Raw genomic sequence first — 27066 nt, forward strand, 5'->3', positions numbered from 1 at the left:
CTGGTTCTGGGTCAAACCACTTGATTCTGGCTCTCAGCGCTGCCCCTCAGTGTCCATGCTGTTGGTTCTAGAAAATGATCACTGCCCACTTCTAGAACTCACAGAAGCCCTCCAGCACCAGCTGCCCTTTGGTCTGAGTCTGTGCCTCCCATCCCTACAGGGCTGCCTCACCAACCCCACAGCCCAGCACCCAGGACATATGTGGGCCAGACAGACTCAGAGCAGCCCTGGCTCCCCCAGGCCTGGGGTGGAGGGATGTACAGGGAAGGGGAGCCCCCATATTCAGCCCACTGTTCTCTCCCTGCCAGGGGAACTTTCACGAGGTCACAGAGTAGAGGAAAAGGCAGGGCTGCCAGCACCTCCATGTGAGTATTTTGTGGGGGCCGGGCAGAGCCTAATACCCACACTCCAGGGACCCGGATCTAATTCCTGGTGATGGGGCCTGTGTCCTGCTCCCAGGGCTGGTGAAAATACCAGCAGAGCTGCTCCATGTGCACAGGCTTAAGGGAGTAGCCGGCAGAGGGGCTTATAGAATGACCTTGGTGAGATTACTGGAGAGAAAACTGTGGTGACAATATTGTCATAAGATGTGGGATCCAAGTAACAGAAGGTTTCTGTTTGCTCTGCAAACATTTAAAACCTCCTAATAAACAGGTTATTAATACAGAGGGAAAATGAGGAATCAAGTTTCAATATCAAAAGGATACCTTCTTGTAGGAGTCCTGGGTGGTGAAGTGACGTAACACACTGTTGTTATAGGGCCAGGGGGATTTCAGGACAGACTCCTGTGGACGCAGGACAGGTACAGGAGGAAGCTCTCCAGGGTGAGGCCTGTGAGCACACGTGTGAAGAACCTACATAGGGTCCACAGTCAACGCAGACGCTCCTGTTTTCTCCTGGTGGATCAGCAGACGGTTAATAAATGTTTGTGAATTAAATCTTGAAAGATGCCTAAAGGTCTGTGCTGGGAGAGCATCTGGGCTTAAAATAGCATCAGGGGAAAGTCTGAATTTCTCTGAAAGGAAATCACTTAGATTCTTAAAAGATATGATGATGTCCTTTTAGTGAATAGCAGTCATTGCCCTCAACCCTGAGAGAGACAGAAGACACGTAGGATCTGTGAGCTGCAGGGTGAGCGTGCACATCAGGCAGAAATGGCCTCTGCAGTCACAGACAGTGAGGATGGACATCAAGGGCAGAGAAGCCTAGAGACCCCTCTCCCCACGTGGACACTGCAGACACAGGGTAAGGTCACCTCCAGGGCCCTACAGACCACCCCCCTGCCATGTCTCACTTCTCTTCTGGGAAGGAGATGCTACACTTTCCCCTTTGCCTCCAGAGTCACCCAGAGCAGTAAAGGTGCTCTGTGTGTATGTGAGAGGATAATGAATTCAAGCTGTTTCAATAATAATTATTAGTAGTAATGGCATTTCCCAGCTTCCAGAGGAGGCATCTGAACTATGGATCACTGACAAGATCTGCTCTGAGTCTACCCAGGGGTAGGAACTGGGGTTCCTATTTCTGTGGGGTGTTCTGACCCTCAGTCTCTTTCTCCAGCAGCAGAATTGGTCCTAGACAAGGACTCTGCTTCCTGAGACTGCTGTTCTCCAAGGATGGGACACCTGTTACTCCGAGTGTCTCTAATGCAGGCCCTTTGCTCATCCTGAGATGCAGGACACTGATCCCTGTGTGTGTGTGAGAAGGTCACCCTCTGGGCCCCACCCCTGATGGTGACACTGTCCTGTAGGGAGACTGAAGCCTGGGGTGGCTGGAGAGTCTCTGGGAATAAAGGGAAGAGTCTACAGAAGGTGGGGATCTGGGCCCTGAGGGCCACTAGGGGACAGTTCTGGGCTCTCACACCCCAGAAACCAAACTACTCTGCATGAAAATCCCCAATGCCAGAGGTGACCTTGGATTTCAGGTGACCTTGGATTTCAAAAAATGCAGGTGACTTCTACTAATGCAGAAAAACAGGCCACCATTTTTGTTTTTCAGGACTTTTGCAGAGAAAAGTGCCCCATTCTGTGGCCTCTGTGGACCTAGCACAGCTGACCCTGTGACCCTGACAGGGACATGATTTCCCATGGCCTCTCCTGAGAACCTGCTCAGAAGTGCGTTAATTACCAGAGTCAGGGTCCTGTCATGTTAGCCCCACATTGGCGTCATTGACGGGACAGGCATGTCAGCCTCCCTGCATCACATTGTGTGGTTCATGAGGATGGAAGGTCTGTGTTCCCCACGTGTCCCCGGATCTTCCCACTGATGCCGGTAGGAGCCATGGCAGGTGCTCCAGGTCCTAATCACCATCATTTCCAACCTACATTCCTCTACACAAGCAGATTGCCCACCATCTAGCCGTCCTCAAACCTCAGTGTGCACAAAACCTGGGAGGCTTGTCAAAGTGACCTCTCAACCTATAAAAATACTCCCTGTAGTGGAATCTTATGTGACCTGGAGATTTCCAAACCTAAAGTCTATCTGGGAATCATCTTGAGAAGTGGACAAGCAAGATCAGGAATAAGGCCATGCCGCTGACAGATAGTAATGTGATTGAGGAGCACCTGGGGAAGTTTGGTGTCATTTGCTTGGAACATCTCATTCTTGAATTTGTCTTCCTGATCAAGTTTATCCAGGTGATCTCAGGGTTCTTGATCCCTTTCTATTACTCAGGACACCTCCTGCACTATGGACTCCAAATGGGCCACCTGGCTATTGAGGTGGCTGCATCCAACAGCTCAACCAGCAGCTCAACTAAATCCAGAATATCTGAGCACAATGCCTTGAAAACATGTGTTTGGGTTTTTGTTTATTTGTTGTTCTGCAATCTATATAATTCGATTTGGATTATTTTTTGTTGTTATCTTCAGAAACTGGAAGGAAAGAAGCAGCAGGCCAGACAGGAGAGGTCTGCTGCACCTTGTGGGTCACCTCGCTGGCCAGGGTGGAACTCATGCTGCAGTGACTGCGGATATCTTCATAGTGCTGCGTCTTAACTCCTTGCGCCACTAGGGAGTCTCCAGTTTCGATTCTTTTTTTTTTTTTTTTAATAGAGGCATGTTTTCATTTATTTATTATTATTATTTTGTTTTGTTTGTTTGTTTATACATGCACTGGGTACAGTTAGAAGCGCCGGAGGGTGAGAGAATTCACCAGAGCCAGAGCGGGGAGCAGAGCAGGCAGAAGGACCGAAGTACACTGCTGAGGGGAGCAGCGGGTGGCAGGAGAGGTCTGCGCGCCATGTGGGACCCTCCTCTAGTTGGCGGGGAGCAGCCGGGGATCGAACCGGCGCCACAGAGGCCGCAGGCAGCTTCGCAACCCAGCGCTCAACCGCTGCGCCACTGGGGAGGCCCTCCAGTTTCGATTCTTTTAATTAAAAAAATAAAAGGCAGAATTTGTCAACACAGTTTTAGAAAAAACCCTAACTATATACTGCTTACAAGAGATGGGCTTTAAATATAAAGACACCTTGAAAGAAAATTGCTGGAAACATATAATATAAAGATAGAAAGCATAGGGAAATTGGATTCGTTTTATTAATAACAGCAGGTAGAAAAGGTTTCAAAACAGAATCCACAGAGTCTCCTCTGGTGGCGCAGCGGTTGAGCGCTGGGCTGCGAAGCTGCCCGCAGCCTCGGCAGCGCCGGTTCGATCCCCGGCTGCTCCCCGGCCACCGGAGGAGGGTCCCACATGGCATAACAGACCTCTCCTGCCACCCGCTGCTCCCCTCAGCAGTGTACTTCGGTCCTTCTGCCTGCTCTGCTCCCTGCTCTGGCTCTGGTGAATTCTCTCACCCTCCCGCGCTTCTGACTGTACCCAGTGCTTGTATAAACAAATAAATAAATCTGGGGGGAAAAAAATGTTCTTAAAAAAAAAAACAGAATCCACAACCTAGGTCGGGCCCTCCTTCCTGGATACTGGTGACTCAGCCCAGTTCTCACTCCCCACTGCAAGGAGGCTTCCAGAGCAGCCAATCAACACCGTCGCTGCTTCCGGGAGCAAAGTCTCCACCCATCCGCCTGGACTCCGCTAGGCGGCGGATCATGAGTCTCCCAGCCCTCCTGCTGCTGCTTTGCGGGGGAGGGGGCCTGGCCCCGTCGGAGGCGAGCACGGGTGAGCGCGGGCTTGGGAGGGCAAAGGCTGCCAGCGGCGGGAGGAGCCAGCGGACCCCAGGCGGGGGAACAGGGCCCCGGGAGAGGCGCATCTCCGCTGCCCCCTGGCCGTTTGTCCCCCCTCGGCCCCGCTTTGTCCTGGTCCCGTGCTGTCCCCCAGCCCCCCGCCGCCTCTCGGCCCTTCTGGGCCCCGCCGCCCCTTATCCATCTCACGCGCTCCCCGCCCTCCTGCCCTTGGATCCCAACTCCCCGGGACCCGCGCGGGAGGAGGGTCAGCCCGGGTCTCCCTCCCGCCCCCAGGCTCCCACTCCCTGACATATTTCTACATCGCGATGTCCCGGCCCGGCCTCGGGGAGCCCCGGTACTTGGAGGCGGGCTACGTGGACGACACGCAGTTCGAGCGGTTGGACAGCCACGCAGAGAGTGGGAGGGCAGAGCCGCGGGCGCCCTGGGCGGAGCAGCTGGGACAGGAGTACTGGGACGTGGAGACCCGCATCTCCAAGGAAAACATACAGTATTACCAAGAGGGTCTGCGCACCCTGCGCGGCTACTACAACCAGAGCGCGGCCGGTGAGCGGGGCGGCCCGGGGCGCTCACGACCCCACCCCCGCGGGCGGGCGGGACCCCAGACCCCGGCCCGAGCGTCCCCCGAGGCAGGGGGACCCGCCGGACCCTCGACCCGGGACGAGCCCCGGGACGTTCCCCGCGGGGTTCCCGCGTCAGTTTCGGTTTATTCCCGTGGAGGGGGGCGGGGTGACCGCGGGGTGACGCGGGGTGACGGGCGGGGACAGGCTCTCACACCCTCCAGGGGATGCACGGCTGCGACGTGGGGCCCGACGGGCGCCTCCTCCGCGGGTACACTCAGTATGCTTATGACGGCGCCGATTACATCGCCCTGAACGGGGACCTGCGCTCCTGGACCGCGGCGGACACGGCCGCTCAGATCTCCAGGCGCAAGTGGGAGGCGGCCGGAGGAGCCGATGACCAGAGGAACTACCTGGAGGGCACGTGCGTGGAGTGGCTGCTCAGACACCTGGAGATCGGGAAGGAGATGCTGCAGGACCAGGTAGGAGGGCTTGGAGGTCCCCTGCCTTCCCCTCAGGTTGGCACTAAAGGGAGAAAATGGAATAATGGTCAGAACACTGCCCTCTTTCTGGTTGGGAGGAGTATTTGACTTTTCCTAAAGATTTATTTATTTATTTATTTATTTATACATGCACTGGGTACAGTCAGAAGCACGGGAGGGTGAGAGAATTCACCAGAGCCAGAGCGGGGAGCAGAGCAGGCAGAAGGACCGAAGTACACTGCTGAGGGGAGCAGCGGGCGGCAGGAGAGGTCTGTGCGCCATGTGGGACCCTCCTCCCGTGGCCTGGGAGCAGCTGGGGATCGAACCGGTGCTGCAGAGGCTGCAGGCAGCTTCGCAACCGAACGCTCAACCGCTGCGCCACCGGGGAGGCCCAACCATATCTTTTCTGATGAATAGTTAAGGAATCCAGTCTTTCCTGAAATGGGGGGAGGTAATCCCTGAAAGTACTCTTCAGTGGATTCTTTTGACTGGGTAGTCAATGCAAGGTTTCTCTCTCATGGTCTTGTTTTTTGTTTTTGTTTTTTTGTTTTTTAAAGATTTATTTATTTATGCATACAAGAGCTGGGGCACAGGCCAGAGATGGTGGGGGGGCTGTGTGTGTGAGGGGACCCACCAGAGAAAGAGAACAGAACAGGCAGACTGATTGAAATACACTGCTGAGGGGAGCAGCTGGCAAGACAGGAGAGGTCTGCTTTGCCTTGTGTGTTGCTCCCTGGCTGGCCCCGGGGCATTGAACTTGTGCTGCAGAGGCTTCAGATTGCTTCATAGTGCGATGCTTAACACCTTGCACCAACAAGGAGGCCCTCAAGGTCTTGTTTTCAATATGAGAACATTTTAGAATCTGACTCCTGCTTTTCTGAGTCATTCACGCTCCTCCACCTAGGTCAGGAGAAAATGTCTATGTTCTCCTTCCCAGAGACCTGCATCCTCCTCCCTTGTGCTCTAACCTTGATTCTAGAACTTTCTAAGGATTACGACATTATCGCAGAATCCCCACACTAGGCAGTCTCTAGATTTTGTGCTTCTGCCTTCTAAAACCATTGATGTCTAGACTGAGGATGGTCGCATGAGGCCACTTCAGTCTCCATGAAGGAAAAACCCAAAGTGTGAATTTTTTGACCCTTCTTCTCAGATGCCCCAAAGACACAGGTGACCCACCACCCCACCTCTGACCAGAAGGTCACCCTGAAGTGCTGGGCCCTGGGCTTCTACCCTGCAGACATCACCCTGACCTGGCAGCGAGATGGGGAGGACCTGACCCATGACATAGAGCTGGTGGAAACCAGGCCCCAGGGGGATGGAACCTTCCAGAAGTGGGTGGCTGTGGAGGTGCCTTCTGGAAAAGAGCAGAGATACACTTGCCATGTGCAGCATGAGGGGCTGCAGGAGCCCCAAGTCCTGAATTGGGGTAAGGAGGGAGATGGGGGCACATAGCCTCTTGGGGGATCAGGAGCCCTTCTGGAGACCTTCAGAGGGTCAGGATGGAGACCTGGGGCTCAGGGTATGACTTTCCCTTCCCTTCCAGTGCTCCCTCCTCAGTCCTCCATCCCCACCGCAGGCATCATTGCTGGCCTGGTTCTCCTTGGAGCTATGGTGGTATTACCTGTGATGTGGAGGAAGTGCTCGGGTAAGGAAGCGAGTGGGGTGATCTTGTTCCCTGAGGGCTTTCAAATCCCAGTTAAAACTTGCCCTACCTGGTTAATGGGAAGTGCCAGCCACACACGTGTGTTGTCCAGTCTGCAGCTGATTGCTAGCCCTTAATGTTTTTTTGAAGCACTTAAGAAAATCAGTCACAAATTTTTCACCTTGATAATTCTGGTGATGGGCCCTGATTCCAGCAAATGTCAGAGGGGAGGTCCGTACTGAGGACAAACCCAAGCGTTCCTCCTGACCAGAAAGAGGGCAGTGTTCTGACCACCATTCCATGGTTGGTCCATTCCCTACTCATCTCCTTCCTTCATATTTCCTGACCCTACCCTTGTATCTTCAGTAACAGTTCTGAAAACTTCCCTGTGGTTCAGGACTGGGGAATTTCTTTAGGACTTCATGGGCTGACTTCTCCTTGGTCTCACATGATTTTTCTTGCCACAGGTGAAAGAGGACAAAACTATACTTGGGCTGCAAGTAAGTGTGGATCAGGGTTTGGTCCCTGAGACGCTGAGGACAGTGTAGATGGAGCCCATGGGGGAGTCATTCCACCTCAGTCCTTCTGTCTCATCTCATGGCTCTGACCAGATTCTGTTTTGTTCTCTCCCAGGCAGCGACAGTGCCCAGGGCTCTGATGTGTCTCTCAGTCACTAAAGGTGAGACCTTGGAGGCCTGGGGTGGGAGGGACTGGGGCAGAGAGGATGGGACCAGGCTATGGGGAAGCTGTGAGGGGGACATTCTGAGGATGCGGTGGACTATGGAGAATGTCAACACTTATGTGTTTCTTTGAAATTTTTTATAATTCTTTCCTTCACAGTGTGAGCCAGCTGCCTTGTATGGACTGAGTGATTCAGGGTTTCTTCTTGTTTCCACATTGTGACTTCAAGATCCACTGGTTTCCGTTCTTGTAAAGGGCATGTACATGTGTCTGTGTTCCTATTAGCATAAGGTGATGAGATGGGGCATCTAGCCTAGTTTTCCCCCCTGGACCCTCCCCACACTGACCTATATTCTGCCCCTGATGACTATCCTGTTTAGCAGAAGTAGGCTGGGCTAGATGCATTCCTGACTGAACTTTGTGTTTTCCGAGGAAACCTCCTTCCTGAAAACAATGATGAAAATATGAAATTATTTTTTCTATTTTTAATGAGAGGTTGATGGGTTAACAAATATATTCCTAAACTTGGTATGGAAATGAATGCAAGACATGAGCCACTTCCAGAACTGCATATTTGCTGTGCTGAGTCTGTGTAGGTGGGGAAAGGAGAGATTGTGAGGAGCCGAGGGGGACAGGGCCTGTCTCTAGTAGGTGCTTTGACGTGCTCACTCCTCAGGGGTCATCTTTCTGCTCCTTTGTCCTTATCCGTCAGTAGCACCTGTCCCAGCAGGACCTGTGATCACAGGGACTCAAATACCAGACATTCCTGTCTCCAGGAATGGACCAGACATTCCTATCTCCAGGAATGTGGGTGGAGGCTGTGTGTGGCCAGGTCAGCCTAGGCTAAAGCCATGGTTTGTCCCTCAGTCCTCATACTCTGTGTTAATATTTTAGTTCTTTGGTTTTTATAGGATCACACCTGTTCTCTTTCATGTTTAGAGACCAGGCATCATGTCCTCTGGGTGTCCAGTCTCTGACAGCAGCCAGAGGCAACTGACATTGTCCCCACAAGTCCCACGGAAGCCCCTGCTCACAGAAGTCTGGTTAGATATTAGTTCAGATGCATCCAGTTTTTGAACTCCTTCTAGGATTGTTTTACGGGTTATTCCTATCTTTTTAAAAGAACCAAATCCTGGTATTAGTAGAGAGTACGGTCAGATAATTCCTCCTCCTAGATAAGGTCCTGTTGGGTTTCTGTCTTCTCTGCAACTGCCTCCTCTCCCTGCCCTCAGGTCTGGTTATCCCAGTGCTGCTTTGGTCCCAGACTCATAGGGTGATAGTCTAGGTTACATTCACAGATGGCTGAAAAGTAGGACCCATAAACCTAGGGTTCTCTTTTCTTTTAAGATTTATTTATTTATTCATACAAGAACTGGGGTATAGGCTAGAGGTGTGGGGGGTAAGAGGACCCACCAAAGACAGAGGGGGAGGCAGAACAGGCAGATTGACTGAAATACACTGCTGAGGGGAACAGCGGGTGAGCTAGGAGAGGTCTGCTGTGCCATGTGGGTAGCTCCCTGGCTAGGGATCAAACTCATGCTGCAGTGGCAGCCGATAGCTACATAGCCCACCTGGACCCTTCCCTTGCGCCACCGGGGAGGCCCGGGTTCTCTTCTCTGAAGAGAGAAATATACTGTGTACAGGAGGGCTGGTGTGGGAGGGAGAGGTAGATGGATCAGAGAGGACAGCACTTGGGAGGGAAGCTGTGAGAGCACTGAATTCACTGTGAATAGAGATGTGAGTGGCATGTGGCCTGAGGCCACATTAGTAAAGATACTGTCTTTATAATAGGGAGGTGGTCTACGCGTGATCATTCCTTGAATTGATATTTATTGTGTGGCAGATAATTGACACAATATTTGTACATCTAGGAAACCTCAAGGAACTAAAAATGAGCCAAACTTGCCAGCCTGTGGAGTGGTATCTCCTAGTGGGAAGAGGAGACTATATATAGTATGTGTGAATAAGGGAGGTGTTTGTTAAGCAGTTGTTAAGAGTTTGGGGGAGGGCCTCCCTGGTGGTGCAGGGGTTAAAGACACAGCACTATCAAGCTACTGCCAGCCACTACAGCACAGAGTTCTATCCACGGCCAGGGAGCTGACCCAAGTGGCGTAGCAGACCTCTCCAGTCTAGCCCACTGCTCCCCTCAGCAGTGTATTTCAGTCAATCTGCCTGTTCTGCTCCCCACTCTCTCTCTGGTGAATCCTCTCCCTACCACCTGCACCTCTGGCATACACCCCAGTTCTTGTATGCATAAATAAATAAATCTTTTTTAAAAAAGTTTTGGGGAACGTGATCCAGAGTCAGTGTGTGGGGACAGGGAGGATGACTATTTTCCTGTATTGGTCAGTGTTGACGTCACACAGAAGTTGGTCTTTGAGAAAAGATTTGAAGGATGGGAATGTCCATGAGGATATCCAGGAAAGTTCTTTTCTAGGCAGGGCAACATCCAGCACAGATGCACACAAGCAGGAATGTCTTGTGTGTCTGGGAAAGGCAAGGAAGCTGATGTGACAGAGCAGAGGGTAATTTAGTTGATATCTGTGCACCCACATCATGCAGACCTCAAGGATACTGGAGTGGTTGACTTTTCTGAGTAAGATGTGGGTTACAGACTTTTCTGAACAGAGATCTACCTGTGTGACTAGAAGCCTCAGTCTGGCTGCTGTGGAGAAGCAACTGGCGAAGGTTGAGAGGTGGGAAGATAAATGTGGGAAGCCAGGAAAGATTCCAAGACACAGAGTTTAGTTTTGTTGAGGGGTGTGCAGGAAAATAGTAAGTCACTGGATCTGGACATATTTAGAGATGGATTTACAGCATTTCCTAATGGTACCTCTGTGTTATGAGACAGAGGGGTCAGGATGACACTGAACATTCCAGACTCTAAGTAGAGATATGGTGAGCCTGAAGTCACATGGGGAAGATCTGGAGAACCATGTATGTGACATCCTAGGTAGTCAATTCAGAAAAGCTGAAGCTGAGATCTGTTAGAAACACGTGATTTTGGTCATTGGACAGACATGTCTGCAGGGCAGATGGAATGTCTGAGCTGAGAAATAGATTTGGGAGGTGATGTACGTAAATGATATTTGAAGTCTTGAACTGGGAAGGGTCCCCCAGGGAGTGATGACTAAGGAAGAGAAGGAGCGAGACTGAACCCTGGACCACCCAGTGTTGAGGATGCTCAACAAGATTGGATGCTCAGGAAGATTCAGACATTCTAGAAAAGAGCCTGAGAGTCTGTGTTTATAACAACACTAGTGGGGGCGTCCCTGGTGGCGCAAGGGGTTAAGCACAGCACTGTGAAGTTATGGACAGCCTCTGCAACACGAGTTCAATCCCTGGCCTGCCAGGGAGCTACCCATATGGTGCAGCAGACCTCTCCTGTCTCTCCCGTCTCACCCACTGCTCCCCTCAGCAGTATGTTTAGTCAGTCAATCCACCTGTTCTGTTCCCCACTCTGTCTGTGATGAATCCTCTCACCCCCTGCACCTCCGGCCTGTAACCTAGTTCCTTTTTTTTCTTTTAAGATTTATTTATTTATACAAGAACCGGGGTACAGACCAGATGCGTGAGAGGGTGAGAGGATTCACCAGAGACAGAGTGGGGAACAGAACAGGAGAAGAACTGAAGTACACTGCTGAGGGGAGCAGCGGGCATGACAGGAGAGGTCTGCCGCACCATGTGGGACCCTCGCCGGCCGGCTGGGATCAAACCGGCACTGCAGAGGCTGCGGAGGCCCTGTAACCCAGTTCTTGTATGCATAAATAAATAAATCTTTTAGATAAAAAAAGAAAGTATGTGACCTTATTTGGAAAGCCAGTTACTGCTGTTGCTCACAATGCTGTTGCTGATGTGCTGGTCTTTAGATCACACTTTTATTTTATTTATTTATTTTGATTTTTTTTTCCCCCAAAGATTTATTTATTTATTTATACAAGCACTGGGTACAGTCAGAAGCGCGGGAGGATGAGAGAATTCACCAGAGCCAGAGCGGGGAGCAGAGCAGGCAGAAGGACCAAAGTACACTGCTGAGGGGAGCAGCGGGCGGCAGGAGAGGTCTGTGCATCATGCGGGACCCTCCTCCGGTGGCCAGGGAGCAGCCGGGGATCGAACCGGCGCCGCGGAGGCTGCGGGCAGCTTCGCAACCCAGTGCTCAACCGTTGCGCCACCAGAGAGGCCCTAGATCACACTTTTAGCAGCAGAAGGAGACCAGGATTCCCACCTGGCTGTGCGTCAGCCTCACCTGCAGGGCTTGTTGAGGAAGTGATTCCCGGCTCCCTGTTCATCACTCTGAGCTGCTGGGTCTGGGTGAGACCCGAGTATTTGTAATACACCTACATGCATCCTGGAGCTCAGCCGGATTGGGACACCCTGATGTCAGTGATCAGGGAGCTGTGAGCATCTGGGGTGTATGCTTGGGGGGGGATCTATTTTGTTTTCTTTCTCAGGAGGCATATCCAGGTGGACATGAGGAAGTGTGGGTATCAGGTCAGTGTAAATGAAATTCATGTTATTACCCTTAGATGGATTTTTCACTTGATATAAATTTAGGATCCAATCTTTTCTTTTTCTTATTTATTTATTTAAAAATTTTTAAAGATTTATTTATTTATGCATACAAGAGCTGGGGTACAGGCCAGAGATTCAGGGGGTGAGAGGACTCACCAGAGACAGAGTGGGTAACAGAACAGGCTGACTGACCAAAATACACTGCTGAGGGGAGCAGCGGGCAAGTCAGGAGAGGTCTGCTACGCCATGTGGGTTGCTCCCTGGCCGGCTGGGGATCGAACTCATATTGCAGAGGCTGTGGATTGCTTCATAGTGTGGTGCTTAACCCCTTGCGCCACCAGGGAGGCCCTTTTTTTTTTTTTTAAAGATTTTATTTATTTATGTATACAAGAGCCAGGGCACAGGCCAGGGGGGCGGGGGGGGGCGGCGGAGAGGATTAACAAGAGACAGAGTGGGGAGCTGAACAGGCAGACTGACTGAAATACACTGCTGAAGGGATCAGCGGGCTAGCCAGTAGAGGTCTGCTGCGCCATGTGGGTAGCTCCCTGGCCAGGGATCGAACTCTTGCTGCAGAAGTTGTGGACAGCTTCACAGGTTGCATCTTAACCCCTTGCACCACCAGGGAAGCCCAGGATCCAGTCTTTTCTAATTGAAATTTGCTAAAGGAGTTAATACGCATTATGTATGTGTGTGATAACTATATTCTATTGCATGTATAATAGATGTGATGTGTACATATGCAGATACAGAAAGGGGTGTGTATATGTGAAGGGGGGAGTCTTATTTTTTCCAGGGAAAGCCACAGAACAGAACATGGCTACACATTCTAGCACAGAATACCCCCACCCACACCATGTCGGGGCTCACCCAGGAGCCACTGCCCCTCCACTGGCCACAGCGTCCCTGCTCACACCACCACCGCCCCCACGGCTGTACACTGGCCCCTGTGGCTTGGAGGCTGGCCCTGCTGCCCCAGGACACTGGGTGTTGTCACTGCCATCCTTGCCACCTTTGCCACATGCCTTCTGCGCTGTCCAGCCTCTGTGTCCCCAATTCTTCTGTAAGAGCCCTGCGTGTGGTCACCTGACTGGAGAGGCTCATGTCATGTCATCCGAAGACTATTGAAGAATGTTCCTACAAATGTGAAATTTTTCTAATGAGGCAAAAGGGAACAGATTCTTGGGGCAGAAGTTGAGGTGGGGGAGCTTTTGAAAAAAAAAAATGACATTTCAGTTTGCTCAGCTGTATTTGAACATTGTGACGGCCAGTGACACTTTGTGCTTCCATTTCTCCTTTTTCTTTTAAAGGTTTTCTTTGTATTATGCAGGCAAGAACTGGGGTACAGGCCAGAGGTGCAGGGGGTGAGAGGATTCACCAGAGACAGAGTGGGGAAGCAAACAGGTGGATTGACTGAGATACACTGCTGAGGGGAGCAGTGGGTGAGACAGGAGAGGTCTGCTGCACCATGTAGGTCAGCTCCCTGGCCAGGGATTGAAACTTATGCTGCAGTGGCTGCAGACTGCTTCATTGTGCTGAGGCTTAACCTCTTGCGCCACCAGGGAGGCCCTCCATTACTCCTTTTTTAATGTGTCTGCAAGCTGCCCTTTGTCCCTCCAACATATCCACATTGAGGGCTTGTGGGGCAGGAAACTGTCCCTTTACATCACAGCCCTTAGTCCACGAGTAGCTGAGCACAGAGAGCTTCATTGCACAGATGCTGTCAAGGAGCCTCCTCTGCACTGATTTAGTTGATGAGATGCTGGATGTCACACTGACCCTGTGATGGGAGGGACTTTATTTGCATTTGGGCAGAATGCAAATCATTAGTTTCCAGAAGATGGGCTGAGCCTGAGGCAGGATATTAGTCAGCCCCCCAGAGAGGCAGCCCTGACTCCCTTGTCTCCCCTCTGGGGCAGAGTTGGCCAGTGGGAAAATGCCCACTGAAATGCCAAAGAAAAGGGAGAAATGGAAGCACAAAGTGTCACTGGTCATCACAATGTTCAAATACAGGTGAACAAACTGAAATGTCATTTTTTTTTTCAAAAGCTCCCCCACCTCAACTTCTGCCCATGCAGGGCTCTTACAGAGGAATTGGGGGCACAGAGGCTGGACAGCGCAGAAGGCATGTGGCAAAGGTGGCTAGGATGGCAGTGACAACACCATGTGACCCGAGGCTGGAAGTGGTGATTGTCCCTACAGGGCGCTGACACCTGACACCTTCCTTCTCTGCTCAGCCCTGAGTAGTGACACTAAATAAGGGAGGGGATGCTCCAGACAGTCAGGGCTGCCGGACATGTGAGACCTTGAGCTGGAAAGACCTTCACAGTCATTCTCACTATACCCATGAGGGTGATCAATGAAAAGACCATCAGGCCAGTGATGGCAGAACCTGGAAACAGTTGGGACCCTGACTCCCCAAGCCTGCTCTTCCCCTTTTGCCTGACAGAGGCTGAGGGTCCCTGGAGAAGAGCGGGACACTCACCTCCTTCTGCTCTTCCCTCATGGAAAACAGGAAACAAAGGGACTAAAGTATTTAAGCCAAGGAGAGCTAGCTGTCTGAGAGGAGCCTATTCCCTGCCCTGGGTTAAGTGTATTACTTGACAATAAAGCTTTAAGTTATGGTGACTCAGGTAATTGAAAGTTTCTGTTTTCTCTGCAAAAAGGTCAAACTGCCTCACAAAAATGTCATTTATATAGAAGGAAAATAGGGGATGTAGGAGTCCTGGGTGGTGAAGTGATGTAACACACTGGTATAGGGTGGGGAGGATTTTAGGACCGACGCCCTGTGGACACGGCACAGGTGCAGGAGGAAGCTCTCCAGGGTGAGGCCTGTGAGCACACTTGTGAGGGTCCTACTTAGGGACCACAGTCAATGCAGACGCTCATGCTTCCTCCTGGGGGATCTGCAGGTGGCTAGTAAATATTTGTGAATGAAACCATGGAAAAATCTCAGGTCTGCATCAATTGGACCTTTTTTTTTTAATATTTATTTATTTATTTATACAAGCACTGGGTACAGTCAGAAGCGTAGGAGGGTAAAAGAATTCACCAGAGTCAGAGCAGAGAGCAGAGCAGGCAGGCTGACGAAATACACTGCTGAGGGGAGCAGCGGGCGGCAGGAGAGGTCTGCGCGCCGTGTGGGACCCTCACCCGGCGGCTGGGGATTGAACCGGTGCTGTAGAGGCTGTGGGCAGCTTCGCAGCCCAGCGCTCAACCACTGCACCACTGGGAGGCCCCATCAATTGGACTTTTAAAAATATCGTGCAGTAAGTCTGAGATTCTCTAGTGAAGAAATAACTCAGGTTTTTAAAATAAGTGATGATATTTATTAAAAGGATGGTCACTGTTTATTAAAAGCCTAGAGAGAGAACAGAGGACACGTAGGATTCTGTGAGCTGCAGGGTGAGCGTCCACATCAGGCAGAAACAGCCTCTGTAGCCACAGGCAGTGAGGATGGACATCAAGGGCAGAGATTCCTAGAGACCTGTCTCCCCACGTGTGCACTGCAGACACGGGGGTAAGGTCACCTCCAGGGCCCCATTAGAGCTGCTCTTCTACCCGAGGGAGTAAGTGACTCACAGAGTCACCCCCTCCTGAGACCCACTTCTCTCCTGGGAAGAAGCTACACTTTCCCCTTTGCCTTCAGAGCCGCCGAGAGCAGTAAAGGTGCTCTGTGTGTATGTAAGAGGATAATGAACTCAAGCTGTTTCAATAAAATTTATTAGTAGTAATGGCATATCCTGGCTTCCAGAGGAGGCACCTGAACAATGGATCACTGATAAGATCTGCTCTGAGTCTACCCAGGGTTAGGAACTGGGGTTTCTATTTCTGTGGGGTGTTCTGACCCTCAGTCTCTTTCTCCAGCAGCAGAATTGGTCCTAGACAAGGACTCTGCTTCCTGAGACTCCTGCTCTCCAAGGATAGGACACCTGTTACTCTGAGTGTCTATGGCAGGCTCTTTGCTCATCCTGAGAGGCAGGACACTGATCCCTGTGTGCTGGGTGAGAGAGGGTCACCCTCTGGGCCCCACCACTGATGGTGACACTGTCCTATGGGGAAACTGAAGCCTGGGGTGGCTGGAGAGTCTCTGGGAATAAAGGGAAGAGTCTACAGAAGGTGGGGATCTGGGCCCTGAGGGTCACTAGGGGACAGTTCTGAGTTCCCACACCCCAGAAACCAAACTGCTCTGCATGAAAATCCCCAATGCCAGAGGTGAACTTGGACTTCAAAAAAGGCAGATGACCTCTGCTAATGCAGAAAATCAGGCCACCATTTTTGCTTTTCAGGACTTTTGCTGAGAAAAGTGCCCCATTCTGTGGCCTCTGTGAATCAGGGCACAGCTGACCCTGTGACATGGGTTTCCCATGGCCTCTCATGAGAACTTGGAGGTGTTGTGTTCCGAGAGTGGGGTCCTTGGGTTAACTCTGGGGAAAGTTTCACCAGAACTCCCCTGTCAGCCACACTGGTGAGTTTCCCAAGCAGGTTTCTCCACAAGACAGAGAAGTTACTTGTATCCAAAAGGGCAGGTTTATTATAAAAGGGAGAAAGGAAAAGGACACTTGCATAGACATAAGCAGGCAGAAAGTGCTGGTTTTATGGTCTTGTTCCGGTGAGGAGGGCTCATCTCTGTGGAGTGGTTTGTTTCTGTTGATTTTGAATAACTATGTAGAATGTGAAAGGGACCAGAGATTCTACCATGGCCCTCGGTCTCCATATCCTCACCTCAGGTCTGCGCTCCTGACCCCCTCTACAGCTGCTGAGTCTATTGTCTTGTGATCTAGACATTGGCACCTAAGGATCTTAGATCCTATAGCTGGTTAGTGGCTATGTTAATCCCCCACTCCTCTGTGAGTCAGATTCTGGTCTTGTGATGTCTGCTTTTCAGTTTTCTATTCTTTTCTTCCAACAGTCTCATGTTAGTGTCAGTGAAGGGACTGGTGTGTCAGCCTCCCCACATCACAACATGGTATTCATGAGGATGGAAGGTCTGTAATCCCCACGTGTCCCCGGATCTGCCCACTGATGCCAGGAGGAGCCGTGGCAGGTGCTAGAGGTCCTAAGCACTGTCCATTTCCAGACACAGCCCCCGCCCAGATTCCCTACCATCTAACCATCCTCAAACTTCAGTGTGCACAAAACCTGGGAGATTATCAGAAATGCAGATTCCTGGACCTACCCTCAGAGAGCCAGGTGCAGCTCCTCTGGACAGAGTTTGAGAATCTTCTCTCTCAGATGGGCTCCCGGTGTCTGGGGATCCCACTTTAGAGAATCATGGTCTGAGAGCAGAGCTTCTGAAATCCTACCAGGTAAGCAAAGAAGAGATTGTTGAAATGCAGAGCTTGATGCTGTCATTCTGGGACTGGTCCATTCCCATGGGCATGAAATGTCTAACATAAATATTAAATTTTAATTTACTTTGTTTAACTTATTTATTTAAAAAGATTTATTATTTATTTATGCATACCAGAACTGGGGTACAGCCCAGAGGTGTGGGGGGTGAGAGAATTCACCAGAGACAGATTGGGGAACAAAACAGATGAATTGACTGAAATACACTGCTGAGAGGAGCAGTGGGCGAGACAGGAGAGGTCTGCTGTGCCATGTGGGTCACCTCCCTGGTCAGGGATCATAGTGCTATGTCTTAACCCATTGTGCTGACAGGGAGACCCTTGTTTAACCGTTTTAAAGGGGTCCACCATATAATACATCCAAATTCCAGTCTCCAGAAGTCCTGCTGACCAGCCTGCACTGTCTTAACACCACAGGCCATGGACAGGTTCTCATTTGGTCAGGGGGATGCAGAGCTACTTGGATTTGCCAGGATGGAACCAGTGAGCTGTCCCATCATGACTCAGCTTCATTGTCAGTTGTCCATTCGGGTTGAATGGACAAAGGTTTTTTTTTTTGATGAGAGAAGACTGGAATCTTTATTTATTTTTTCCCTCTACTAAACCACCCATGCACATACCCCATCTTCCACCCTCCCACATCCCCTTCACCCTTCGCACATTATTTTCTTTTTGCTGTATTCAAAATTTCATTTCTTCTATTGTTTGTATATAATTGTTATTTTGGTATTTATATTCCACAGATGAGTGAAACCATTTGAAATCATTCTTTCACTTTTTGACTGATTTCACTCAACATAATCACCTCAAGTTCCATCCATTTTGTCCCAAATGTCACCATTTTATTATTCTTCACAGCAGTGTAATATTCCATTGAATGTATGCTCCACAGTTTCTCTATCCATTCATCTGTTGTCAGGTAGTTAGGTTAGTGCCATGATCTGGCAATTGTAAACAGTGCTGCTATAGGTGTAAATACAACATTTTGTATTAAATTTTTCATCTTATTTCAATAAATACCTAATAATAATATTGATGGATCAAATGGAATTTTCACCTTTCTTTTTTTTAAAGATTTATTTGTTTTGAATACAAGAATTGGGGTACAGGCAGAGGTGTGGGGGTGAAAGGATTCAGCAGAGACTTGTTTTATGTCCTAGTATATAATCTATTCTTGAAAATGTTCCATGTGCACTGGAGAAGAAAGTACATTCAGGGCTTTTAGAATGGAGAAACTCTGTAAGTGTCCAGTAAATCCACTTAATCTAATATTTCACTTAAGAACTTTATTTCTTTGTAAATTTTCTGTCTGGAAGATCTAGTCCTTCATATCCATGGTGTGTTGAAGTCTCCAACAACAATTGTATTTTTGTTGATATATTATTTTAGGTCTCTTTATAGCTGCTGTATATAACTAGGTACTACTATATTTTGAACATAGATAATAATAAGAGCTCTATCTTCTTGGCGAGTTGTTCCTTTGATCATTATATAGTGTCCATCTTTGTACCTGATTACCTTTTCTAATTGAAAGTCTAGCTTATTGGATATAAGAAAAGCAGTTCCTGATTTACTGAGTTATTATCAGGTATGGCCTTATTCCAGCCAGTTATTTTTAGTTTGTTTTTGTCTTTCAGTATTAAATGGGTCTCTTGTTAAAAAAGTTTTGACGGTTGGAATTTTTTCACTCACATTATTAGCCTGTATCTTTTTATTGGTGAATTCAAGCTATTCACATTTAGGGTGATTATTGATATAAATGTATTTTCAGTCATTTTGGCTTTGATTGTTTTATTTTTCTATTGTTTCTTCTTTCCTTTGTCTCTACTCTTTCTGAATGGTTTTTCTTAATATTTCTATCAATTTCCTTGCTTCTTCATCTGAGGGTGTCTATTCTTAATTTTTGGTTAGTTTTACCATGGGGGTTTTACTTAAATTTCTGTTTAAAGTCCTTTCTAAGCTTGTGTCTGCTCTCTAACATTTAGCTATACTGATTCTGTCCACTTTTTCCTCTCCCTTAGTATTTGGTGTTGTTAATTCATAGATACTTGCTCTTGTTGCTGGTGTTTTATTGTTCTTTTTTTTTTTTAAGATTTATTTATTTATTTATTTATGTATACAAGAACTGGGGTACAGGCCAGAGGTATGGAGGGTGAGAGGATTCACCAGAGACAGAGTGGGGAGCAGAACAGGCAGACTGACTGAAAACACCGCTGAGGGGAGCAGCAGCCGAGGCAAGAGAGGTCTGCTGTGCCATGTGGGTAGCTCCCTGGCCGGCCTGGGATTGAACTTGTGCTGCAGAGGCTGCAATAGCTTCACAGTGCTGTGCTCAACCTCTTGTGCCACCAGGGAGGCCCTGCTCTTGTTTTGCTAAAGAGTTTGTACTTCAGTTTTTCTTTTCTTGTAGAATTCCTTTTGAGACACTTAGAGTGTCTTTGGTGGTGGCAAGCGCCATTAGGTTCTGTTTGTTTGAGAAAAACCTTTATTAACCCTTCATACTTAATTGATAATTTTGCAGGATGGAGAATTCTTGGCCAACAGTCCCTGCCTTTTAAGATTGTGAGTATTTCCTTCTACTCTCTTCTTGCCTGGAGAGTGTCTGGACTGAAATCCAGGGAAGACCTAATTTGAGAGCCCTTAGAAGTTACTATTTTTTTTCTCCTTGCTTCCTGCAAAATTTTTCTTTGGCTTTGATTTTTGATAGGTTGAAAATAATGTGTAGGGTTGTGGATCTTTTTGCATTTAACAATTTAGGTGTTCTCTCTGCTTGCTGGAATTCCATGTTTAATTTATTCTGTAGTTTTGGGAAGGTCTCATTTTATTTTTTTGCATAGAGTTTCTAGTCCTGTTTCTTTTTCTTCCCCTTCTGGGAATCCAATCATTCTAGGTTTTCTCTTCTAATTAAATCTGATCTTTCTCATATAGTTTCCTCATTTTTCTTTTGTCTTGCTCTCTCCTAAATGTGTGATTTGTTCATTTGAGTGTTCTACAGCTGACATTCTTCTGCCATTTTCATTCTATTTATTTATTTTTTTAGAAGATTGATTGATTGATTGATTGACTGATTTATACATACAAGCACTGGGCACAGTCAGAAGCGCCGGAGGGTGAGAGAATTCACTAGAAATTCACCAGAGCCAGAGCGGGGAGCAGAGCAGGCAGAAGGACCGAAGTACACTGCTGAGGGGAGCAGCGGTGGCAGGAGAGGTCTGCGCGCCATGTGGGACCCTCCTCTGGTGGCCGGGGAGCAGCCGGGGATGGAACCAGCGCTGCAGAAGCTGCGGGCAGCCTCGCAACCCAGGGCTCAACCGCTGCGCCACCAGGGAGGCCCACATTTTCATTCTATTTAAAGCACTGAGTTTGTCTGCATTCTATTCAGAATCTTTTTGTGACATTTTTGTATATTTAATTTCTTTAGTGAAGAACTCTCTTCGTTTCTGGATTCCTTTCTGAGACGTTGTGTCTTCCTTTCTACCTTTGACCAGTTTTCCAGTATCTCTTTTAATATTTTTAACATTGTTGTTGAAGTCATTCTCAGAGAGTTTCTCTATTTATGCCTCCTTTATATCTGTACCAGGACTTCTGTCCTCCTTATTTTTTCTTCCATCTTGTGTTGAGATGTTTTCTTGCTTCCCAGACATGCATGTTGCCTTATTTATTGCTATTCATGTATGTGGATGTGTTTGGGGTGCTGGGGATTTATCTTCATTTGTCCTACTTAGCTTACCTTGGTGTGAGGTGGGGATAGGAGGGGCATCTAGGGCTTTAACACTAGATCTTGGTTTGAGGAGTGACATTACTTACTCATCAATACCTCCTGTTTTGTTCCTCAGTGATCTAAACTCTGTCCTGAGGTTGTCTTTACTTCCCACCCGGCCTCCCATTGTTCCTTTCTTCCAGGGGGTCATGATCTACAAAGTTTGGGCTGTCCTATAGGAAGGGCAGTATCTGGCTCTCCAGGCTCACACTCTGGGGATAATTTGCACTTGGATCAAAGGCTGCTGTGTGTGTGGTGTGTACACACATGCGCCTACTTAACACCATGGCTGCCCACAAGGGCCATCACAGCCCTGCCTTTGCCTCAGCTGCTCCTTCTGAAGGCTTGGGATGCAAATGCTCTCTTGGTTTGCCTTCCCAGAGAATTTGTGTGTTTGCTTAGAGTCCTTCTTTCTGCTGTAGGGCTTTTTATGTAGTTTGGTCTGGGCTTGACCTGGCTTTCCTTTGATCTCTGTCAGGAGGGAAAGGGAAAGCTGGTTTGCAGGGACTAGGTCACACAAATTGCAGGGTTTCCAATTTCCCTGGTTGGAGTCTTCCTAGCATCCAGTGCCCAAGTTTGGGCCCTTGCCCCACCCTTGCATCAGGAAAATTCCTCTAAGGAATTTCACAATCTCTTTTGTTGCCCTCTGCATGGCTTGGAAAGCCAGCCCCAGCCCAGACAAGCTCACCCCCCATCCTGCCTCCTATTTTTTTCCCCTTTGTGGCCACCAACCTTAATTCTTCAACTCCTTGGGGATGTCCTAGAGTTGCATAGCTGGTTAGAAGCATCTGTATTTTTCTAATCCATGTATAAGTCTTTTTTTATAGTTGTTTTTAAGGGAGAGGGTGATTCTAGCCCCTTTATTCCACCATGTTGTGAGTGGAGTCCTGGGGCAAAGGTGTGCATAATGAGAGGAGTGTGCCTACTGTCACTGTCTGCCACTGTCATTCAGTTTGGTAAGGCCTCAGCTTCAGGCACAGCCTCAAGTATACATGCCATTTCCATTTCACCTGGGAGGCTTCTTCACAGTTCCTAACTATTAAATTTTGACTCAAATTAGACCCCTCTAGGATGAGAATGATATCTTTTTCTTGGTGTTATATTGATATTCATTAGGATTTGGTAACAACAGTGCAGTCACATCCCAAACAGTTTGTGCTCCCTAGAGGTGGAGGGAAACTTATTCCCAAAGCCCAGGACCTGTGAGAAATGGGAGTTCTTATTTTTCAGATTGATGAGAGACATTGTAATTTTTTGGTTTTAAGAAGCATGGAGGACAAATTCAGAGACTATTTCAGGTTTTAGCTAACCCCTTCCAAGGACTCCATTCAAATTTAACTGTATTTCTGGTGACTTCATCAGATAATGCAGGAGCATCCTCAGTCTGTAAGTGCTGCCTCCAATACTGCAGTGAAGCCAGTAGGACTGTCCTCCATTGTCGTGGGTGCTGTGCACAGTCAGTGGCTGTGGGTTCCTATGAGTTGGCTACTAGCTGGCTACTCATGGGCAACTGTGACCTATTTGCTACCTGTAAATCACAGCAGAGCATCCCTTGACTACCCATGGAGCATAACCCGTATCATGAGGCAGGCCTGGGGATGCCTAGGCCGCTGTTGACCTGATTACATGACTATCTCCATGGTGGTCTCAGGATAACTGTTTGTGATAACATCAAATGCCTTGCTGCCGCAAAGGTCTGTTGATGTGTGGTCATGATGTCCCCTTCCCTGTCCCTCGGAAAACTTTGTCCCCCATTCCTATCCCACCCTCCAGACTTTAATCCTTATACCATCGTCGCATGATCAGCTTTCACTAGCCTGTATGATTTCAATAAATGGCACAAGAACTTCTGCACAAGTAGCAGAGTATTGCCTTGCAAACCTACTCCATGACTGTTATGTCCCCCATCAAGTTCCCTGCCGCAAAGCGGCAACAAAATTCCTGTTGCAACAGGTGGTTCCCTGAGGAGGTTCTGTGCTTCCCAGACCCTGGGTCTAATCTCATGTCAGTTTGAGAAGCTGAGCAGGGATCCTGGTGCCTGGATGTAGGCACATTAGTCTCATGAGATCGTATCCTGAGACTTCTCCCCCAAATCCTCTGTCGGGTGGGACTGCTGATGGCAGGATGGAGAAGGCTGGATGAGTTTTCAAACAGAATTATGAAAGTTGACTAAACATATTAAAAATACATATTTGATGTCACTAGAAACATGATAGCTCAATCCTCTGCTTAAAACTCAAATCAGGAAAGAACGAGCGTTTTCTTGGATGAAATTAGCACCATCTGGTCTCTCAGGCCCCAGGCAGACTGCTCAATTGGGCCCTTTCCCTGCATGTCTAGACTCCAGAAGCTCGCTCTCTGTCCTGCTGGTAATGGTGTGGTGACCCACACGAGGGCTCCTAGGGGTGACAGAACTGAGGAAAGGGTCTGGATCCTGCTTGTGTCTATCCTCAGTGTTCCCCCTACATGGTCCTGCCTTTGCTCCTGTCAAGCAATTGCTTCAATTTGCCATCTAAATAGCAGGTAGGGTGTGCCGGACCCAGGTAACACTTGAAAACACACTTCACCATTGTGTCCCCTGCTTCCTTAAGGTCAGATTTTCTGCAGTCTTGGTGACAGAACACTCAGACAGAGCTGTGAGACTGAGTTAGAGGTAACATAATGCCTTAAAATGTGTGCCAGTTATGAGAAATAAATTAGGTTAGTTTGGTCAAGAGGTAATTTGTCAGCAATAAATGTTATAGATTTTATTTGTATACTGTAAAGCATTGAAATCACATGACTTTTTAAAAAAGATTTATTTATTTATGCATATAAGAACTGGGGTACAGGCCAGAGGTGTGGGGGGGTTGAGAGGATTTACCAGGGACAGAGTGGGGAGCAGAACAGGCAGACTGACTGAAATACACTGCGAGGGGAGCAGCGGGCGAGACAGGAGAGGTCTGCTGCCCCATGTGGGTAGCTCCCTGGCCAGGGATTAAACTCGTGCTGCAGTGGCTGCAGAAAGCTTCATAGGTTGTGTCTTTTTTTTTTTTTTTTAAAGATTTATTTATTTATTTATTTATACAAGCACTGGGTACAGTCAGAAGCGCGGGAGGGTGAGAGAATTCACCAGAGCCAGAGCGGGGAGCAGAGCAGGCAGAAGGACCGAAGTACACTGCTGAGGGGAACAGCGGGCGGCAGGAGAGGTCTGCGCGCCATGTGGGACCCTCCTCCGGTGGCCTGGGAGCAGCCGGGGATCGAACCGGCGCTGCAGAGGCTGCGGGCAGCTTCGCAACCCAGCGCTCAACTGCTGCGCCACCGGGGAGGCCCCTTAGGTTGTGTCTTAACCCCTTGTGCCACCAGGGAGGCCCCAAAATCAGATGACTTTTAAATAATATGAAAAATATCAAAAGGTCTTGGGAAAGAGGATGTAAGGTTAGAAATGACACAGTGCAGGTTTTCTAATATCCAGCAGACCGGGTAAAGGAAGAGTCAGGGTCCTCAGTGGCTTTTGCAGGTCTTTATTGGGGTTCACCAGGCATATGACAGGCAGGGGTGCTGGAGGGCCGGGAGGCTGGCAGGTCTCCCAGCCCCTAGCAGGTCTTCACTTTGGGCTCTCCAGCCTTCTCTCAGCTTCTGCTTCTCTTGCTTCTCTCTCGGCTTCTGCTGCTTCTTTCTCAGCTTCTCTTTCGGCTTCTCCTTGCCTTCTCCTTGCCTACTCCTCGGCCTCTGCTGGTGTCCTCGTGACGCCGCCCTTAAAAGCCCAGTCTCAGCCCAGGTGAATCCCATCGACCTATGCCCACACCCTACTCCAGGTGCCCGCCATCAGGCATGCATTCAGGACCGCAAGGATCCATCATCTATCCTGGTGGCCGGAGGGCAGAAAAGCCTGACATTTTTCCTTACCCTACAGAGGAGTTATGGTTGTTGGAGCCTAGGGCTTGTGACCCAGATCTGTCTTACACTAAATATGGGAATGTTTTCACTCTTGCCTGTAAAATGGAGCTAATAGAATCTAGCTCATCTGCTTCACATGGTTTTTAAAAGGATTAAACAAAATAATAGTTTTTAACTTAGAAATCTATATCAGTAAATGAGGTTATGCAAAATTTTTAATTTAAAAATCAAATTTGAAAATAGATTATGGAAAAAAAATCCCAGATTTATACTGTTTATAAAATATGAGTTGATATCAACTATCAAGATATTTGAAAGTAAACTGGTGGAAAAAGATATGCTATAAGACAGAAACTGTAAGGTGATTGGAATGGCTATATTAATAACAGAAAAGAAAGACATTTCAAACTAGAATCCGTTGCCAGAGATAAAGAGAGAACCCTCATGATGATAAAATCTAAATGAAATCTAGAATGAGAAATTTCACAGTTAAAAACAGGAGGAGACCATGGTTACGTGGGTGGGAGTAGGGAGAGAGGCTGAAATATAAAGGTGCAAGGGGAGAATTTTCAGGAGGAAGGGGCCATGCAGTATGTTTGTTATGGTACGAGCCCCATGATCTGAAATAATTGTTGATATTCATCTGTCTATCTAAAATTGGTGAATTTTATTCATGTAAAGATCTTAAGAAATAAAAGTGGGGGGCCTCCCTGGTGGCCCAGGGGTTAAAGTCTCAGCTCTATCAATCTATCACCAGCCACTGTAGCATGAGTTCAATCCCTGGCCCGGGAGCTGACCCACATGGCGCAGCAGGCCTCTCCCGTATCGCCCACTGCTCCCCTTAGCAGTGTTTTTCAGTAGATTTGTGTTTTTCAGTAGCTCCCCACTCTGTCTCTGGTGAATCCTCTCACCCCCACACCTCTGGCCTGTACCCCAGCTCTTCTATACATAAATAAAACCTTTAAAAAGAAAGAAAAACAGAAATGTAAATCCTCCTAAAGGGTAAACAACAAAAGTTGTTCAAGGATCTCAATGCACCCAAGAGGACTCCTTTAGCCTTTTCTTGTTTTGTTCTGAGTATTGTCCCCAAGTCACAGGACAACATCCTGGCCTGTCCATTGGTGATGTTGCAAAGAAACATGAAGGAACATGGACTAACTGCTCAGATGACAAAGCCTTATGAAAACAAGGCTGCTAAGCTGAGGGGAAAATAGGAAAAGGATATTGCTATTTACCAAGTTAAGGAAAGTTTGATGTAGTCGAAGTGACAAAAACTAACATTTGAACATTTACATACAGGTGATCTGAGACTGTAACATAATTACAAATACTAGCAGGTATTATAACACCATGAGGGCTCTGAGGTTAAGAGGGAGATGGAGGGAAGAGAGATGGAGGTGGGGGAAAAAAAGATACAACCATAAGGAAAATTGGGATGTTTTTGAACTTTATGAAAATGTAATCAAAATTTGTGGGACATAGGAATATCAAAGTTACAGGGAAATTTAGAATATTAAGTAGATAGTAAGAGACTATGATGAACAACTTAAGCAAATAAATTTGATATGAAATAGACAGTTCATCTAAAGATACAAATTACCAAATTGAAATAAAAATAAATAAGAACCTTAAATAGTTCTGTGTGAATTAAATAAATTAAATTCATATTTTAAAAATATTCCACAGGGGACTGCGACGCTCCCCGCAGCAGCCTCCGCAGCTCTGGTTGGATCCCTGTCCGACAGGGAGGCCCCACATGGCGCGCTGACCTCTCCTGCGGCACCCACTGCTCCCCTCAGCAGTGTACTTCATCCATCTGCCTGTTCTGCTCCCCGCTCTGGCTCTGGTGAATTCTCTCACCCTCCCGCGCTTCTGACTGTACCCCAGTGCATGTATAAATAAATAAATAAACAAACAAACAAACAAACAAATAAATCTTAAAAAAAAAAATTCCTCACGGAAAATCCCAGGCTCAGATGGCTTCACTGTGAATCTATGAAACACTTAAGTATTAACACAAATCCTACATGAGCTGTTGAAGAAAAGAGATGAGGAAGATTCATCTCCCA

General features: G+C 48.2%; 1 protein-coding gene across 2 annotated transcripts; it reads left to right on the plus strand.

The window, feature by feature from the left end:
- Positions 1–3960: 3960 nt before the first annotated feature.
- LOC119251117 (patr class I histocompatibility antigen, B-2 alpha chain-like) lies at positions 3961–26993 on the plus strand. 2 transcript variants are annotated; one of them, XM_037518605.2, is made up of 8 exons: positions 3961–4110; positions 4410–4679; positions 4901–5191; positions 6329–6604; positions 6722–6823; positions 7288–7320; positions 7454–7499; positions 7661–9465. In XM_037518605.2, exons 1-7 carry the CDS (start codon positions 4041–4043, stop codon positions 7495–7497), a joined length of 1086 nt encoding a protein of 361 aa, XP_037374502.2. In that variant the 5' UTR covers positions 3961–4040; the 3' UTR covers positions 7498–7499; positions 7661–9465. The 2 variants fall into 2 exon arrangements, with proteins under 2 accessions (XP_037374502.2, XP_054554440.1); XM_054698465.1 differs by lacking the exons at positions 6329–6604; positions 6722–6823; positions 7288–7320; positions 7661–9465 and adding exons at positions 19880–19920; positions 26684–26993 and having other exon boundaries at positions 4901–5175.
- Positions 26994–27066: the final 73 nt, after the last annotated feature.

Source organism: Talpa occidentalis, unplaced genomic scaffold (assembly GCF_014898055.3).
Source record: "Talpa occidentalis isolate TD23 unplaced genomic scaffold, MPIMG_talOcc4v2.1 talOcc4.2, whole genome shotgun sequence".
NCBI classification, from domain to species: Eukaryota; Metazoa; Chordata; class Mammalia; order Eulipotyphla; family Talpidae; genus Talpa; species Talpa occidentalis.

Excerpts from the sequence above, each read along its gene's own strand:
- LOC119251117 (XM_037518605.2), top strand. The coding sequence starts at position 4,041 with ATGAGTCTCCCAGCCCTCCTGCTGCTGCTTTGCGGGGGAGGGGGCCTG. Across the intron at positions 4,680-4,900 it reads CTACAACCAGAGCGCGGCCG|GCTCTCACACCCTCCAGGGG; the intron begins GTGAGCGGGGCG and ends GGGCGGGGACAG. Across the intron at positions 7,321-7,453 it reads AAACTATACTTGGGCTGCAA|GCAGCGACAGTGCCCAGGGC; the intron begins GTAAGTGTGGAT and ends GTTCTCTCCCAG.